Below are 19,950 nucleotides of genomic sequence, written 5' to 3'. Positions count from 1 at the left end.
GATCAGATGAATTTCCCTCTTCTCTAAAGCAATATTACTGTTACCATGATACTAGGAGCATATGCAAGATCAATCATAGTGATCAAAGTAGGGGCAAATGGATGGGATCCTTTTTTTTTTCAAAATGTAAGAATGGTAGGTATGGTAAAATGGGAATGCTTTGAAGACAACCCTCTTTCAGGAACTTATTTAGATGCTTCAGACAGGGCCCTGCTCCATTTGTCCCCAGTTCTCTGAGGCTAGAAATAGGATGCTGAGCAGGCTGTAAAAGCTTTCATCTGTTGGGAATGGGAAAAAGCTGTTCTTATCCTTCACAGCTCCATAGGGTACCCCCCCATGGACAATGTCATGTGACCTTATTTGATCAAAGTTATAGGTAGACCTTTTAGTTCCAAATTCAAAGAGACTGGCACCAATCAGGGTCTAACTCCAGATAGGGCTGGTTGAATAGCTCTGAGGCAACAAAAGACAGCTACTGACGTTGCACTTATTCTAGCTAGCACTTGTATGAATGTATTTTCTCCTGATGTATTTCACAGACTGCTTCAGCTTGCCCTATAACCTGTATTGCTTTCTATACAATCTGGGAGCAGCCAGGAATGTAAGACAACTTTTCTGATGACTGAAAAGTCTCAATTGTCCATAACGTTTCCCACTGTATCACTAAGATAGCTGGGAACTGAGTTGATCCCAAAGCCCCATATACCTGCATGAACAGATTTGAATACCATTCTTTTATTTCACTCTCTTCCAGGGAGAAGCTGTTAGCCATATGATTTTCAGACTGAGAAAGACCATACTTGCAATATTGCTCATCCATGTTAGTATTGTTTGTGAAAGCATGCAGGGACACTGAGAGTGTCAGATAACAATTCATATTAGATTGTGTGTTTATTTTTGTTGGTCTGATGCCACCTGAGTTTTCACGGCCAGAGGACGGCACTGAGACGATGCCTGCCTGAAGCTGCCCATGAAGAGCGAAAAGGCTACTCTTTCAGGTAAAAACATCCCCTAGGTAGAAATGCTGAGGATCCTTTTTACCAGGCAAAAAATAGTTACGTTTACCTTCGGTAGTGATAAGGCGTTAAATTTTGACTAGTGCACACTGAGAACTTTATTGGCCTTCTAGAATGGAGACGGGCAGGAAGGGAAAGTAGAAAAAAAATGGCAAGCCAAGAGGCTCCTTGCAGCCTGCTGGAGTCAAAAACTGATTATGAGGCAAATGGAAGTGCTAGCAAACAATGCACTCAGCTGAAGTAGAGACATTCATTTTGTTTTTAAGATTCAGTTAAGATACAACTAAGTGTATTATGTTAGATTAAGACAGGTCAATCTACCCATTTAATTTTGGTGTTGTGTCAATCTTGAAGTTCAAAATGTTTGCTTTCTGCCCCATGAAAAACAATACTGATTCAATATGCGTCAAGTGTACAATTTTTTTTTGTATTGCCTCTGCCCAGTGGGATCACTGCATTGATGGTATCACACTATACTGCAAGTGTGGTGGTATGTTATCAGCAATTAAAATTTTCCTTCAGTAGATATGTTTGCCCCTATTGGTTGTGATCTCTTTGGTGCCCTTTACTCACTCTTTCTTCTGGGTAGGCCGCTGTCCTTAAAACCTTTCCTCTAATCTTACAGCCACTGAAGAGTTCACTTCTCTTGTTTGAAATTTTGGAACTGACAACATCCTTCCTAAAAACAAAGTGAATTGGTGATCTGTTATACAATATATGCTACCAATTCGGCACACGGGGACCCAAATCCCAGATACTCAAAGTATGTTTTTGGTGATACTTAAAATTCACATCATCCCCAAACTGAGATCTCAAGAGAATGCCTACCAAATGCTGCACTGGGTGTTAACCAGGCCCACTGGAGGATTTGGAAGTGAAAGTGCAAAGCCGTGTTCACAGAGTCGTTTAGCTGAAAAAAAGGCATGATAACATCTTGAATTTCTATTTCTTTTCACCTCCTATTAGCCCAGAACGGAAGATTCACTTACCTTTCCTATTATTAAGATAAAGTTTGTTTTCTGCAGTGACAGGCAAGACGAGGACTTCTAGCCCTCTAACAGGATCAAGTGATACTGGATTTAAGTTCATCCCACAATAATGTGAAAATATTGTTAACTTGGATTTTGAGAGATTTCACTCTATGAATATTTTTACTTACATTAATAAAAGCAAACAATATTAGGAAGGATCAATGAATGGCTTTCAGGAATTTGGTCACATGACTAGTTCAGTGTCCTTAACAATCTCTTCTCATCCTCCCTTTTTATACTCAGTGATTATTATTACTTCTAATCTTACTACTGCGGTGCCCAGGAGCCCTAGTTAATCTCAATGTCAAGAGCAAATATTCAAATCAGTGACATCATCAAGACGAAAAAGAAACCAAAAATAAATATAAATGCAACTAAATCAAATTAAATGACCCAAACTAAGACAACCCACTTTTTTCATTTTTTATTTATGTATTTTTGCTAATTTGCAATCAACACTATCTGCGGGGGGGCAGGGAGGAGAGAGGGAAGGGAGAAATTCAAAAGGATAGAGACAATTCTATTTTTTGACTGCTACTACTGTTACTCCTTAAGCTTTATATTCTTTTAATAACTTTGATACAGATTTCATTCCTGTCCCTCACTAGTATGTGAATTGCCATCAGATGTGTAATGAATGCAACACAGGTAATAAAGTACAAAAGAACTATAAACCAACAGTATGGTATTACACTTTTTTCTCACGTAACACTGTTCTTAACAAATGCTGTTGGTTCAAAAACAAGAGAAAATCAATTAGAAGCTCAGAACTCTTAACAATGATCTCCCTTGACTAATGTTACTGGTCTAAGAGGAGATAAGACATATAATTTTACAGGAAGCAACCTACTGAATTCATCAGCGAACACAGCTTGGCAATCTATCTTCAATTCAAAATAATGAGGTGGCAGGAGTGCGAGGGAGAAACAAGTCTTCAAAAACATCACGTAAGGGAATCCAGCTGTGCTTGTATAGTCTCCAGCTATTTAAAGCAACAACAACAAAAAAGAATTCATATAAAATGTTGTGTAGAAACATGGAAACAGACAAGAAATAACTGAATCTGCAACTATGGATATTAAATCTATTCATATGGCAGTACAAAATTCCTACTCATGAATATTTGTTTTTACATGAAGCTATTAGAATTCATTGCTGCAGTTTAAATATTCAAATTTTAAAGAAACAGTTGTCTAAGTACTTCCTTTTTTGCATGCACAGCTGTTTTGATGTGAATTTCCAATGCATAATAACAAAGTAAAAAAATAATAAAAGAGCTTATTTTGACTAGATTAAGAGCCTAGCATTTTGGGCTGAGGACAACACACAAAAACACTTCTTCCAGATTGCTCCTCCCTGTTAGTCCTCAGCTCCTCTTCTAGATTTAACAGCAAGATATACTTAAGAATGACCAAACCACTGTATTAAATTTATTCTAACACTGAATGCAATCACGATTTTTGAAAATGCTTTATATGCAAACTAACAAATTCAATGGTTTAATAAAATTATTTCCATTTTTGTTCTAGTTTCATCAGATTTTACTCATATAGGCAAATGATTCTTGCTGAGGAGCATAAGGTGTTTACAAAGGAAGTTAAGTGCAAGCATCTCTGCAATATGGGGAAACAGTGATGCAGGAGTATTTAATATGAGATTTATCAGTCTGAAATAGAAGTTATTAAAATATATTAGGAAATGGTAATGGTAAAAGCTAGACCTTGTTATAGAACTCAAACAGCTCCTGATGACTGAATTCCACAAACACTTTCTCCAGTTTCTATGAAGAAAAAATAAAAAGGAGGGAATTAGTGTTTTTTTTTTTATTTTCTTACTCTTCATTTATAACAGAATGTTAATTTGTCATTGACTTTTGGGTTTAAGTTTAGCTGGAATGTACAATACCTGCATCAGTAACTCTAATTGTTTCTAAAGATCACAATGTCCCTAGTAAATACACATTCCATTTTAGCAAAGAACTTAGGCATACAATTACCTCTGTTCTTCTGGAAGTGATTCCACAAACCACAATAAAATATGTGCTAGGAAGAGAATGATTTCATTATCTATTTTTTTAAGTTGCAGATAAAACAGAAGATTATATTTCACTTTTCTCAGCAGTGCATTTGAGACCTAGTAAATACCATTATGCAGAGACACTGGAGGCAGTGTATTTGATTGAACTTACACATCCATTAATGCAATACACCAGCTCAGAGCTAATAGCTCCATCATTAATCTAACAGTTATGATCTTAACATGCTGAGATTGCTATCGTCATTTACGCATAGTCTCAGCCAAAGTTAACAACACAACAGATTCAAAGTAGTGCTTAAACACTAATAAAACTCAAAATAACACAATTGATAGAAACTACTGTGGATAGAACAGATGGTAGATAATAACTTTCTGCACGCATGTGCTTGTGTGTGTTGGGAAGAGGGTTAAATAAAAAATTCTATCCTGCTTTACTTGCTTACACAAAACAGGTAGTTTAATGCTTGCCACTGATTTCATTAGATTACTGATCTGGCAAATGCGTTCCCACTTCATACAATGTTATTTTGGTGTTTCAAAGAAAAATGGTGGGAGTCTATGTGAAGAAATATCCAATTTCACTGCACAGTATTATTAGCTATTTGAATTACTGCTGCATCCACAGGTACCAATCAGGATTAGAGTCCCAATGTGCTAAGGGATGTACAGCCATGAAGTAAGAGTAAGAAGTTGCTGCCCTGAAGCGTTTACATCAAGATTTAAACAAAAGGAAAATGTGTCAGTGTGGCGGACAAACAACAATGGGGGCAATAAGTTTCCACAGACCAGCTAAGTGTGCACATTTGAACTTTTTAAAATAAACCAGAGATAATAATGCATCTCAATACATCACTTTAAGTTTCTCCTGCTACCACTGTTTACACTGAAGAGAGAAATAATAAAGAGGGAAATAAAAAGGAAGATAAATGAGTTCATTTGTCTTTCTATGGGCTCTATAGCTTCTTATGTTACTGTTATTTTTCCACATCTACTTTTCTTAGTTTATCATGTCACTTTCTTACATTCTTATCACTGAATCTATAATCATTACTCAATATATTATATGTCAGTGCTTGACTTTCCAGGAGCTATACATGTTCTTCATGATAACAATGGCATTTTCAAAAAAGCCTTCTAAGACTCGGTATATAAAATGTGTCTACGGTCTTGTCAATACACAAAATTTGCACCAATTTAAAAAAATTAGTTTAGAAACCAATCTAGTTAAAATGGTGTTAACTCCTTGTGTGTACTCTCTTAAATTAGTTTAATAGTACCTTGTAACAGTGCATCTTAAGTTAGTATGAAAATCTTTGCATTTACCAAGGACTATGGGCCAGATTTTGTTCTGAGTTACAATGGTGTCAATCTGGAATTAACTCAATTTACACTGGCCCAATGATGTCACAGAAGTAGCTGGAGAACTGAGTACGTAAGTTAAGTAATGCCTAATAGTTACTTCTAAAATGAGATATTAAAAGCCATAAAATTACTGGGGCCAGTGTGTTGCTCCAATGCCACCTTCTCTTCTCTACAGAGAGGGCTTCTTTCCAAGGATTTCAAGAAGGTTACAAAGACCCAGAAATGGACCAGTAATTTGTATGAGAGACAAGTCTTTCCCCTGTGAGAGGGAACAAGGCAATTCTGGGAATGGGATGGTGAATCAAAAAAATCAAAGAAACAGTGGTTCTTTTTGCCATGATTCCAGCTGATCCCCTCTCCAGAGAACATAATACATTGACAGGAAAGTAAAAGTGTTTGTAAGAAATTCTATCAGCTAAGAAACCAAGAGAAAGCAAACAAGTGGTTTCTGCAGAAGCAAAAAGAAAAAACTCCATACACAGTATGAAATGGATCATCATTCAAGACTTCAGGTTTGGCATTTGCAGTTTCACTGCTTTAAAAAAAAAGAATGTAACATAAAAACTCTGAAAAGTAAAGGAGCAAAGTAAAAGAAAGATATTATATTACTCACAGTTTAGTAGTCATATTAAATAAAGTTTTGGTGAGCTTGTATAAGTATCAATCAAGATTTGACATCATCCACGACTGCTCATAATTAACCAAGTTATGAGCAGTTTCACATACAGAAGTTACACTGAAAATATTTTCTTTATTACTCTTCTTTAAGTACACATGTGAATAAAATGTTCCACAGTCTCCCCGCCCCTTGGAATTCTGGGTTGAGATCCCAATGCAAAAACAGTGTCACAGGTGATTCTGAGTAGATGTCATCACTCAATCCTTCCTCCGTGACAGCAATGGCAGACAATCATTTCGCGCCCCTTTTCCCTGGATTGCCCTGGCAGCAGGGCCGGCGCTTCCATTTAGGCGGCCTAGGCAATCACCTAAGGCGGCAGAATTATTGGCGGGCGCCATTTTGCCGGAGGGGGCGGCAGGCGGCTCTGGTGGAGCTGCCGCAGTCGTGCCTGCGGACGGTCGGCTGCTTCCGCGGCTCCAGTGGACCTCCCGCAGGCACCACTGCGTCAGCTCCACAGGAGCCGCGTGACCAGGGAGCGGGGCGGCGAAATTGCCGAGACCTAGGGCGCTAAAACTCTTAGCCGGCGGTCCTGCTGGCAATGCCATAGCATGCAACCATGTAGCCCGTTTAGCCTTTTGTCATTGTCATCATGTGTGTACTGGATGCGGCTGACAGATGCAGTACTGCAGTGCTACATAGCAGCATTCCATTTGCCTTTGCAAGTAGCAGAGACGGTTACCACTATAGCACGCTCTGCAATTGGAAATTGGCGATGATGGTTATCAGTCTTTTGTACCACTGCTGCTGTCATGGGTGCTCCTGGCTGGCCTCGCTGGGTCAGCCAGGGACACATGGACAAAAATGGGAACGACTCCCAGGTCATTCCTTCTTTATGTTTTGTCTAAAAATAGAGTCAGTCCTGCCTAGAATATGGGGCAAGTGTACTAGAGACCAGAGAGGACAAGCCACTCCGGGTCAGAGCCCTAGAGATCCCTGCAGAAGGATGATGCATTCTAGGGAGTGCCCCGCAACAACCCCACCCATTGTCCCTCCTTCCCCAACCCTCCTGTGGCTACTGTGGCAGTGCCCCCCCTATTTGTGTGACGAGTATAAAGAAATGCAGGAATAAGAACACTGACTTTAGTGAGATAAAATGAGGAGGTCGGCAACCTGCGCCGCTGCTATGATAATCCAGGCAGTACAGATTCTCATTAGACACGGAGCTCAGCCCCCAGTTGCTATGATGAGGATGGTTTTCAATCCTTTTGCACCGTCTGCCGTGAATGACCAGGAGTCATTCCCACGTGTACCCAGGCGCGCCGGCCGACCTCATCGAGGCCAGCAGGAGCACTGACGGAATGATGAGGAGACGGTTTCCACCATTTGCACCGTCTGCCATCAGAAAAGGAAAGGAAGGGATGCTGCTGTTCAGTGCCACAGCAATGTTACCAGCAGCATGCAGTAGACATACGGAGACATTGAAAAAGGCGAGAAACGATTTTCCCTTCTTTCACGGGGGAGTGAGAGTAAATTGACGAGTAATTACCCTAAACCCACCAGAGCAATGTTTTTGACCTTCAGGCATTGGAGCTCAGCAAGAATGCAAATGCCTTTTCGGAGACTGTGGGGACGGTGGATAGCTGGTTACTCAGTCCCCATTCTCTTCCTCCTCGCGATGGCGTCCATTTTGATTCTTGGCTTCCATCAACGCTTGTCACTAGCAGCACTGTGTTGGGATCGCCTAGCTGTGGTCTCTGTCTGGAGATTTTCTTCACAGCTTTGGATTTCCGTTTCTGTAACGGAAGCTCTGACAGAACAGATTTGTCTCCCCATAAAGCGTAGATGCCAGTAATCTCCCGTACAGTTCCGGGCTATCAGCACTCCAGCTGGGTAGATAGGAATGATAATTCAAAAGTTGCGGGGGCTTTTCCTGTCTACCTGGCCAGTGCATCCGAGTTCAGATGGCTTTCCAGAGCGGTGACAATGGTGCACTGTGGGATACCGCCCGGAGGCCAATATCGTCGAATTGCAGCCACACTAACCCTAATTTGACATGGCAATACTGATTTCAGCGCTACTCCACTTGTCAGGGAGGAGTACAGAAATCGGTTTTAAGAGCCCTTTAAATTGATATAAAGGGCTTCGTTGTGTGGACGGGTGCAACGTTAAATCGGTTTAACGCTGCTAAATTCAGTATAAACACGTAGTGTAGACCAGGCCTAAGTGTCATAACCCGGTCATAGGAATATAATTCTATGCCAGCCTAGGCTTCTGTCAACAATGAAATATTAATGGTTGCCACAATTACTATCTATCTATTACCCATATTCTGGTGAACACAAACTATGTTTAGAGCCAATCACAATTAAACTATAACTGAGTCAGGGGACCAGGTTACCCAGCTGTCTAATGACCCCGTAGAATAGATGGGATCCAAAAATCAGGTTAAAACCTTGGCTTGTCCAAGGCTTTCGCTCAGGTACAGGACTACAGTTAGGTCCTATCTACACTAAAACTTCTATATATTTTTCGATTGAGTCAAGGGACAAAAATGTCGTAGCCACAACCTACTGACTCAGTTGCCATTCTAAAGTATATAGTCTTGCTTGGTCTGTCTATGTCTTTTATCCATCCATTCAGGTTTTTGTAAGGGCTTGTCTACACTACCACACAGGGTTGATCTAAGATACATAACTTCAGCTACGTGAATAACATAGCTGAAGTCGATATACTTAGATCTACTTACCGCAGTGTCTTCACTGTGGTAAGTCAACAACTGACACTCTTCCATTGACTCCACTTGCGCTTCTCGTTCTGGTGGAGTACCAGAGTCGATGGGAGAGCGCTCAGCAGTCGATTTATTGTGTCTATATTAGACGCAATAAATCAACCCACGCTGGATCAATCACTGCCTACCGATCCGGCAGGTAGTGTAGAGAAGCCCTAAGAGTGCCCATCACTATAGTATCTGATAGCCTCCCAAAGTACAAATACAGAAAAACCTGCCTTAGCGACCACCTCTAAAGAGAGACCACTTGTCACGAGCAGCTATTTGCAGAGGTCATGGAATATTTTCCCTCTATAATTTAAATGTGAAGAGCAACGACTCGTCATCTGTGACCGGTGACCATATTTGTTTACTCCTAGCCATTAAAAACAAATTTGTAGGAAAAACTGATCTTCCTTACTTCTGTGCTGCTGTTGACAGTGGTGCTGCCTTCAGAGCTGGGTGCCCGGCCACCAGCCACCACTCTCCGGCTGCCCAGCTCTGAAGGCCACGCAGCCGTCAGCAGCAGTGCAAAAAGGAAGGGTACCAACACCTTACTAAATATTATGAAATGAGTAAATTAACATACTTAGCCACCTAATATTACTGAATACATATTTAGCTGGTTAATTTTAACCCTAATGCTATTTTGCCTTTCTTCATACATCTCCATGAAATCTAGTTTCATCCTTACTTTCCTCCCATGCCAATAATGTACCAGTTTGAGAACTTCTGGACAAGTCAAATAAGTCTAATTGATTAGGGTTGTTTTCCCCACTTTAATTTCCCCATTACTCTCTACTCGCATTTTTATAGCCACTAAATTCTCCCCAATCTCTGACATGGGCTTTTTTGGCACTGATTTTGTTACAAAATAAAATTCTATTATTGGAAATATAATTCATCTTTATTAGTTCACAACATATGCTGGCTGGTGTTCATCAGTTCTGAAAGTGACCAATTACCTATTACTGCACCGTGTCACTCAACTCATAAAATCATTCACAAAAAAGTTAACAGCTGCATGGACAATATTATATCCCTACATGTACAGCAATCACCACATAATTCATACTAGGCTGCAAAAGAGCAGGGCTATGTAGAGCACATTACCACAACACACACTACTCTAGCTCACTATTAAAATGGTCTTTCAAAGGCTCCCTGAACTGCAGAGCTCCACACTGAGTTCTGCTAACAGCACTTGTATCTGGCTGTTCAAATTCAGCAGATAGCTGCTCCACATCTGTCCTCCACTCCAGTATAATTTTTTCCCCCTTTGCTTCACAGATATTATACAGGACATGGCAGGCAGCTATAGCCATTGGGATATTTCTCACTGAAGTTCAATCTTGTGAGTAAACAATGCCAGCATCCCTTCAAATGATCAAAGGCACATTCAGCTGTCATTCTGCACCTGCTGAGCCGGTAGTTGAAGCATTCCTTGGTCCTCTTAAGATGGCTGATGTATGGCTTCATTAGCCAGGGGAGCAAGGAGTAGGTTGGGTTGCCCAGGATCACTATTGGCATTTCAGCATTGCCAATGGTAATCCACCGGTTGGGAAAGAAATTCTCTGCTTGCAGATTTCTTAACAGTCCTGTGTTCTTAAAGATGAGAGCATCGCATACCTTCTCTGACTAGCCCACACTGATGTCAATGAATTGTCCCCAGAGATCTATCAGTATTTGCCTAACTATTGAAAAGCAGCCCTTTTTGTTGCTGTACTGTGAGGTAAGGTGGTCTGGTTCCAAAAGAGGGGTATGTGTGTCACCTATCACTTTCCCACAGTTCGGGAACCTCGTTGCTGCAAATCCATCCACTATGTCCTGCACATTGATGAGACTCACAGTCCTGCTTAGCAGGAGGAGATTAATGCCCTTGCACACTTGCATGATGATGGTCCCCACAGTAATTTCCCAACTCCAAACTGATTCCCAACTAGCCGTCAGCAATCTGTTGCACGTTTCCACAGTGAGATCGCCACTTTTTTCTCCACCGTCAGTATGGCTCTCATTTGGTGTGCATCTGCTGGAGGACTGGCTTGAGCTTGGCACACAGATCCAGGAATGTGGCCTTGCACATCTGACAGTTCCGCAGTCACTGCTCATCATTCCAAACCTGCATTACGATGCAATCCCACCAGTCACTGCTTGTGTCTCAGGCCCAGACGAGGCGCTCCACCACTTGTAGCTGCTCCATGAATACCACCAACAATCTTGAATCGGTTCTCGCTATGTCTCACAGCAATCTGTCCTCCAAGGAATCATCATGTTCCCCATGGCTCTTCTTGCAGCTCTGCAAATACTATAGGATTATGTCCCCAATGATTGCAATGATAATGACAATAGTGCAGAGCTATGCAGGCTCCATGCTTATGTTGGAGATAGGGGACAGTGAGTAGGGCCACGTGGATTTGTGGGATTTTGAAAAAAAAGGCATGAAAATGATGGGATACAGATGACATTACAGGATGGAGACAGTTGCAGAATGGGAAGTTGACTTCATCCTCCCAGTCACCCCAATTTGTTTCGGCTCCATCATGCACTGCCAAAACTTCCCAAAAGACAATGCACTGGATGGTAATGAGTTGCACACCGGGATAACTGCTCATGGTGCACTGCACTGTGCACTGAAACAAGCACTCCTGCTGAGTATGCACAGCATCGGCACAAGGAGCCAAGTATGCACATGCACAAGCGACATGCCAACTGCAGGAGCTGTATGCTGACGTTACTTCAGTTGACACAAGTTTCTCGTGTAGATATGGCCTTGGTCAATTAATGCCAAGTACTTCAAAGCAAACAGATGGAGAGACAGGTTGGCTTATATTTATAAATCATTGATGACAATAATGCTTTTAAGTATGCAATGTTATTGTAGCTGTGTTGGTCCCAGGATATTAGAGAGACAAGGTGGGTGATGTAATACCTTTATTACTTCAGCTGGTCAAATAAAAAGATACTACCTCATGCACATCGTCACTCTAATGTACTGGGGCCAACACAGCTACAACAATGGAAGATACTGAATTTTGTCATCTGAAACAGAAGCTCCACAACACGAGCGACATCATCTTCCTGAGCAAATGCGAGAAACAAAACATCCTCCTCATAGGTTTCACCATCTGTTACTTTCTGACCACTGCATACAACTCCAACTTAAAAGAAAATAAAACAAAACACGCTAAGGAACCACTTACTGCCCCTCATATACTCCAGAAGGAACAAAAAAATCATCACATGCACCCACACACTGGAAGAAAAAAATAATCAGGAAACTTACTTAGAAATCATGCAAGAAACCCAAACCAACAACAGAAACTAGTCCAATAAAAATACTACCTCACCTACCTTGTCTCTGTAATAATGCTGTGTAGCTTTTAATTCATGTAAAACATTCAGTATGTTCAGTGCAATTTGCTAAGAATAACTAAGTAGAGCCAACACAAACCCAATATATTCTTCATTGTCCCAGATTTTAATGCTACCTTAATGCTACCAGTAATTTTCTGGTCTGGGAAGTAAGTCCCTTCCCGCAGCTGTTCAAACAGACCAGAGTTCCTGAAGATGCAAGTGTCATGCACCTTTCCCAGCCATCCCACGCTGATGTCCAGTGAAACCTTCCTTGTGATCCACCAGTGCTTGTAGCACCATGGAAAAAGTACCCCTTGCGATTTATGTACTGGCCGCCCCAGCATGCCGGGGCCAAGATAGGGATATGCATTCCGCTTATCACCCCGCCGCAGTTAGGGAACCCCAGCACATTTAAAGCCATCCACAATGGTCTGCACATTTCCCAAAGTCACTACCCTGGATAGCAGCTGGTCAATGATTACGTTGGCTACTTGTAGCACAGCAGCTCCCATAGTAGATTTGCCCACTCCAAACTGATTCCTGACTGACCGGTAGCTGTCAGGCGTTGCAAGCTTCCACAGTGCTATGGCTACTCGCTTCTCAACTGTGATGGCTGCTCTCATTTTGGTGTCTTTGCACTTCAGGGCAGGAGACAGCAAGTCACAAAGTTCCATGAAAGTGGCCCTACGCATACGAAAGTTTCGCAGCAACTGGAAATCATCCCATGCCTGCAACACTCTGTGGTCCCACCAGTCTGTGCTTGTTTCCCAAGCCTAGAATAGGCGTTCCATGGCATGAATCTGGCCCAACGCCACTATGATCTCCCAATCACCACATGCTGTGCTTCTAGGAACGTCTGTGTCCATGTCCTCATCAGTATAGTAATCGCGCTGTCATTGCTTCCTCGCCTGGTTTTGCAGTACTGCACACACTGCTGGACAATGTGCGAGGTATTTACAATGGTCAAAACTGCAGCGGAGATCTGAGCGGTCTCCATGCTTGCTGCACTATGGGGCCTGCATGGGTAATCCTGGAAAAAGGTCACGAAACATAGGAGAGCTGTTCGGTTCAAGATGGCCGATAAAAGGTGGGAAATGGTTGTCTTCTGTAGCTTTCACAGAGGTGGGAAGCTCACTAGAGCTGCAAGAGCAGGAGAGCAGAGTTTGCAGCAGAAGCTGTGCAGCTCAGTTCATGATAGCTGAAAAATGGTGGGAAATGGTTGCCTTCTGTAGCTTCCACAGGAGCCCAGGACCGACAACATGGAGAAATTTGCTAGTACTGCAGGAGCGGGAGAGCAGAGTTTGCAGCAGAAGCTGTGCAGCTCAGTTCACAGTGGCCGAAAAAAGGCGGGAAATGGTTAGATAAAAGAGTAGATAGAAAGATGAGAGGACATACAGGTGGATTTATATTCCAGGAGACAGGCGCTGAACCATACTGCACTGTCTTCTGGCAATATGACGTCTACCATAGCTTTCATGGAGAGAGGAGTGAGTGATGACACACATCCAGACACACCTGCAAGAATGTTTTTGCCCCATCATGCACTGGGAGCTTAACCCAGAATTCCAATGGGTGGCGGGGACTGCGGGATAGCTACTCACAGTGCACCCCCCCCAACATTCGATGCTAGCCTCGGTACTGTGGACGCACTCCGCCAAATTCACATGCTTTAGTGGGGGAACACAACACCGAATGTATAACATCGCTTCTGAAAATTCAAATAGAATAATTTCTAATTAATTTCATACCATATATGTACCCTTAGTAGCAGGTAAAGTGTCTTGCCGTATCCCTTTCCCTCCTCCGCTCTCCTACCACCTGCTGGAAAAAGGCCCACTGAAGGCTTATTGTGATTAGTCAAGGGTTGCCTTCTTTCCATGCCCACTCCCTACCCCGCCCTTCATGTTCTTCCCTTTTTTAAACAATATGTACTGTACAAATAGGCTATTGACTCCCTGCCAGTTGCAATACAGCATTCACTAAATGTAATATGAAGTGTGTGCATGTGCAGATACGTCACTATAATTTTAAGATTCAACAGAGGATAGCTTAGCTGTGGCTGCCAAATGTAATATATAAGAGAGGTCTTTGAAAATCATTAGTATCACTTTCTCATATTACTTTTCACCATTTCAGCATACTCCACTGATTAAGCAAAGAACTGTGACAGGGTGTATCAGGCCCTTAGAGGCCTCCTGCTGGAGGCCTCGCAGTCCTGCCATACGCCACTCCAGTTCCCCACACGTAGAACACCTCCCCCCTGGGAAATCACTCTTCTTGGCCCCAGGCTGTCTTATCAGTCCTTTTCACCACCATTCAAGCCTCTGGCATCTGAGCGCAGACATCCTTTGTGAGCCGAACCTCCCCAGGTGTTTCAGTGCTCTGCACATGCCACTAATCCCCCTTATCTCTGTTACTCCAGGAGCAAACTGAACTTGCATGCCCCCCTTGTCCACAATACCTGCATCTGCTTAGTGGGCCTGTCTGACCCCTTTCCCTTTGGCATCTGCAATAGCCAGGTTTATTTGGATGCTGTTGTGGCTGCTGGGCTCCCTGCCAAGCCCAAGAGTGATGATGCTGGAGTTATTGTTGCTGCTGCAGCTGAAGTACCTCCAACAGTACATTCTGCTGTTGTTGGAGAGCCAGCTGGGCCTCTTGCTGCTTTTCTGCTAGTATCCACTGGGTTTGAGCCCAGCTGTGCTACTGCTGAGTTAGCACTCTTGTTAACTCCTCCACTGTCCCCTTGTTTTCAGGGGCTGGTCCGAAAAGATCCAACTTTTGCTACCAGGTTGAGGCAGGGCCACTCGCCTCTTGTGAGCACCTCCTGTCAGTCAGGTGTGAACCTGCACTCACTTTCTCCTGATCCCAGCTCCCCTGTCAGCTATTAACCTCATCAGGTGGATTTTCAGTGGCACAGCCCTCTGGCCAAGTGACATACAGTCAATATGCATGAACGCACAAACCCCACCCAGGGTAAAAGGTCCCACGGGGCCTGTCCCTGTGCCCTTCGTAATGTTGTTAGCCCTGTCTCTGGGTTCAGTTCTTAAAGGCCCACTGGGGCCTATCACAGTGCCCTTGTCAGTATCTGTATCTGCAGCCCTGTCCCCGGGCTCAGTTCTCAGCCCCTTCTGGTCTATCTCTAAGTCTGTTCCTGCCTTGTGATAGAGCAGCACCCCCCAGGGCTTCTTCCCTGGAAACTTTTTGTCCTCAGTGGTTCTCATTGATGCAGCCCTCCAGCCAGGTCACTTCTCACATTCCGTCCCCTTCTGGGGGTAACAAAGTTCAACAAATGGTTGGCACTCTAGTATCTTCAGCCAAGTCCTTGAGCCCTTTAAATTCTATCCCCTTTCTTGAGCTTCTAAACAGTACTTGTCCCCTTCTCAGGACTTGGCCACTCTACCAGCGGGGGAACCAGGGCCCTGCCAACTACTCTGTAGGGTCCCTGGGTTGGGACCCAAATAAGAGCCCCGTGCTGCTTCCTTTTGGAGTGATACTCCATTGCTGCTGTTCCCTGGGCCACTTCCCACATAGCCTCTTCCTCTTCACCTTTATCTCAGGGCTGAACTTCTCTGTCTGTTCCCTGCCGGAGCAGGGTCTCTCACAGGCCCCCTCACCTAGAGTGTCTCAGAACCTTCCCGTCCTACTTCATCCTTCTGGTCCCAGCCAGCAACTGATCTGTTCAGGCCTTGTGGCTCCTTTTAACTGAGCCTTTGGGCTATGATTGTCTGCTTCACTGCAGCGTTTCAAGGCAGGCCCAGAGGCAGGCCTTCACTGCTCCTTTTCCTGGAGCAGGGTGTGGCAGAACCATGAGGCCTCCAGGAGTCAGGTACACCATCTCACAGGAACCAATAACAGTTCTCCTGCATTATCACTAATTTATTCTGTAAATTATATCTTATTCCTATTACTGCAGTAAATTCTCTTAAGACTCATCAACCTGGTTACAGATTTAAAACAGGTGTATTCCTCTTCCTAGCAAAATGTACTGTACCACATACAGCTAAAGGGTCCCGGGGGGGGGGGGGGGGAGGACGCACACCTTTATCACTCCAAATGGCTCACGCACTCCATGTAGATAGAGATAATAAGAATGGAAACGTCTCTTCTCCCTTCTTCAGTAAAGATCCCTCTACTTCAGCCACTAAAGCATTTTATTCATAGATTGCAAGAACATGAAAAGTTAATTTCTGACTATGGCAGTACATATTTTGCACAATAATTAAGTTACTTACAAAGCCCAGGGAAAAGGCCGTTACAAATATAAGTGTATGTTTAATTTATTTCCATCATGTGCTGTCATGCCAGTCTTAAAAATCAAGGAAGTCAATATGTACACCTAAATTAGTGTTAATTTCACAATTTAGTTACAATTTACACTTTGGATTACTACAGCTAATTGAAATTCCTCTTCCTGTAAAATGAAAACATGGGGAAACTACATACTTTACTTATCTTTCTGAAGCAGAGATTCACTGAAGCTGCGATAGGGATGTTAAATTACATCTTTGCACTGGAAAGGAAAAGCTGTTCATCATACTTGCTAGAAGAGGGCAGTTTTAAAACCTGCCTACAGTAGTTTCCTAGGAATCCTGCCGTTGAAAGATGCTGAGGGGATTTTCTGAAACATGGCTCTCATGGTCATAGCCTCTCCCCAGCTAATACAGCATATTTTTTAGGCTTTGATGGCCCCCTACAGTTTGAGTTTTGGCTACTTTCTGTCATCTCACTCGTCAGTTTTTTGTTCCTGGTGCCTCTGAGTCTAGGGCTGGCAGAAGCCAGCATAAATGTTAGGGTGAATTTAGCCTAATATTTGGAATCTGAAAATTCACAGCATATTAAACTATTAATTATTAAAGGGAAAATATTACAGCTTGCAGAAGTATCATGAAAGATAGAGATGTGGAGATTCATTTCCCAAGAGCCATAAAACAGAATGACACAGATGTGATATAGATCCAGTGGCCAAAACTCCCTACCAAAAGGAGTGTAAGCGGCTCCCCTCGTTGCTCAGCTACCTAGATAGGGAAAATTCTGCTCCTATAGAACCTCACAAAGAACCTCTCTGCAAAGCTGGCTTAGAGCTGACCTGGTTAACTATGTATCACAAATACTTTCATTGCTGGTGTGTACAAATCAGATACGAGCCTGACCCCATCTCTGAACTTTGAGGAAGCTCAGATCCTGGTCCAAACGTTGTGGCTGCCAATCTATCTGGCTGCACTAAAAGTCAAACTTTTAGGAAGGAAATTTGGATCTGACCGGAACATGCTGGGTTGGGTCTCTCTCTAGTACATCTGTTTTGGCAGCAGTTTTATATGGAATACCCATTCAAATAAATGGAACATCAGGACAAACAAAAATATTAACCATAAAAATGGCAGCAGTGACATGAAACTGCTATTTTGTTTAGCAAAACTATACTTTATACATGAGCAAAGTATCCTTCTGGCTACTTTGAAATATCTGGATTTACCAACAGAAATAGAAAGTTTTAAAGACAATTGGAACAACAAGAGCTGGACACTGGAGAACTACACAGGATCAGGAAGAAGACTCTTCACCCCTCAGTATGCCAAGTGACAATGGAGGCTATTCTGCAGATGTTACGCCAGCCTGGTAACTAGAGAAATATTTGAGATTTAGATCTCATTTCTACAAGCTCTGTTGTGCGCAGGCAGAGCCCTGAAGTCAATGGAGCTTTGCACTGGGCACAGGAATCCACCTGTACAGGATGTTTGCAGGATTTGGGCCTGAGGGTTTATATTTAATGGAGGGAAAGGATCAGAGAATTCCTGTTGTGCTGTTCTTGCCTCTTCCATGCATTTCTATACATCCTCTGGCATGTGCTTCTGCACTGCCTCATGTAGGTGGTGCACATTCTCTCTATGTGGCTTCCCTATGTATTTCCCCTGCCTTGTGTAGTAAAATAACGACTGACTGTCCTAGTGCCAGAAGACTCTCTTCACACACAGAAATGAGTAGGATTTTCCCCATGGCAGAATGAATTTGGAAAGCATGGAAAAGGGATGGAACCAAAAAACTCCACTTCAGTTTAATGGATGTTTCCGCCAACTCATTATGTGACAGGGTCAAAACCCCATTCAGTAGAAACCAACTGGAAATATTTAGAGAAATAAATGTTTGGTATTTTTATTTGCAACAAAGCAGCATATTACTGTATTATATTACTCTAAGTACCAGATATCCTGCAAAGCCTAATATAAGGACCTAAAATCCCATGTCCATGGAAATTTTATAACTGATTAATATGGTGTAGGTTCAGGCCCATAATACTTGAACTAGACAGAATGGGAAAATATTCCAACTGTTACATAGTTTTCTCACACAATGAAAAAATAATCACACAGTTCACAGGGAATCTTACCATTAACATAGAGGATAAATATAGATATGTAGCTAATATCTACCTGGGAGAAAAAAAATATTTTTGGCTAATGCAGGTAATTTGGGAAATTAACTTTTAAAAATGACATTACATGGTCAATCTTGTCCTTGTCCTTATAGGAAGATTAACACCTTAAAATGAAAAAAGTTTAACATATTTATATGTCAGGATTGTATTTTTAATGGAAAAATAAGGGTTTATGGGGTCCTTTTTCAAACGTCTATTTCATCTTTATGAGAGAGGAGGAAATGTGGTACCAGCTTTATGGAATTACAAGGCTGCTCAGCTTCACTTTATTATATCTTGGATATAGGGAGGTACTAAATTGCTTCTCTGCCTGAAGTGGCTCAAATGATATTGAATCCATGTAATTTGTTTAAAGTTTTGTCTACACTGATTATTAAAGATGTTTAAAGTGGAATGAATAAGTCAGTTGTTAATATTAATTTTGTAACCTGGCAAGAAGTTAGAAACTTAAAAAAAAAAAATCTAGCAAATGTCCCTATTATGTATGCAATAATAATTCTAGACTTCTAGAGATTTTAAAAGTCCTTTTTTATTTATGGAAGAAGAGAAGGAAAGGTATTAATGTATTTTTCCATTTAAAAGGAAAATATAAAATTCTAGCAAGCATATTTAAATATTTACTTTTAAAATATTTAAGTGGGTACAATTGGAAAGAATTAATAGGACTTAGATATTTTGAAGGGAAACATTAACATTAAGAAAGAGTCTGAAATACGTATACAAGTTGATTTTATTTATAGGTCATGTAGTAGTAAAAGAGTGACAGATGAGTGGAAAATAGAATTAGATTTGGATTATTCTACAGATGACTAGAACACAATATTTGGGCAGGTTAGAATTGTGTCAGTTAATACCAAAATGTTTTTTATACAAGTTCCAACACAATCTATTTAACTCCAAAATTATTATATTTTTTCCCCTTTCAAGTAAACAATGTATAATGTAAAAGTGATGGGATAGAACAGTGGTTCTCAAACTTTTGTACTGGTGATCTGTTTCACATAGCAAGCCTTTGAGTGCAACCCCCATAATGAATTAAAAACACTTTTTTATATATTTAACACCATTATAAATGCTGGAGGCAAATCAGAGTTTGGAGGTGGAGGTTGACAGCTCACGACCCCTCAGGTAATACCTTATGACCCCCTGAGGGGTCCCGACCCCCAGTTTGAGAACCCCTGGGATAGAAGAAGGAACAAAAGGGGGAGTTATCAGAATGTTGAAATATTACTTATTTCTATCCTGACTGATTGTACACATAACATGCTGCATGTGTAATGCCTGTTTTTATGTACATTATGGGGTTTTTTTGCATTTTTATCTTAGTTAAA

The 19,950-nt window shown here is 41.9% G+C and overlaps 1 protein-coding gene across 1 annotated transcript in view; it reads right to left on the bottom strand.

The window, feature by feature from the left end:
• Window positions 1-2,148: 2,148 nt before the first annotated feature.
• The window catches only part of COMMD10 (COMM domain containing 10), a 170,834-nt gene continuing 153,032 nt past the window's right edge, over window positions 2,149-19,950 (bottom strand). Inside the window, exons 5-6 of the mRNA XM_075067168.1 lie at window positions 3,768-3,827; window positions 2,149-3,029 (exon numbers count right to left, since the gene is read on the bottom strand). Of these exons, the coding sequence (XP_074923269.1) occupies window positions 2,991-3,029; window positions 3,768-3,827 (99 nt within the window). The 3' untranslated portion in view covers window positions 2,149-2,990. The remainder of the gene's footprint in view (window positions 3,030-3,767; window positions 3,828-19,950) is intronic.

This window comes from Chelonoidis abingdonii, chromosome 6 (genome assembly GCF_003597395.2).
Source record: "Chelonoidis abingdonii isolate Lonesome George chromosome 6, CheloAbing_2.0, whole genome shotgun sequence".
Classification (NCBI taxonomy): Eukaryota; Metazoa; Chordata; order Testudines; family Testudinidae; genus Chelonoidis; species Chelonoidis abingdonii.
The sequence above is the reverse complement of the archived record's forward strand: the minus strand, read 5'-3'. Positions and strand labels throughout refer to the sequence as shown.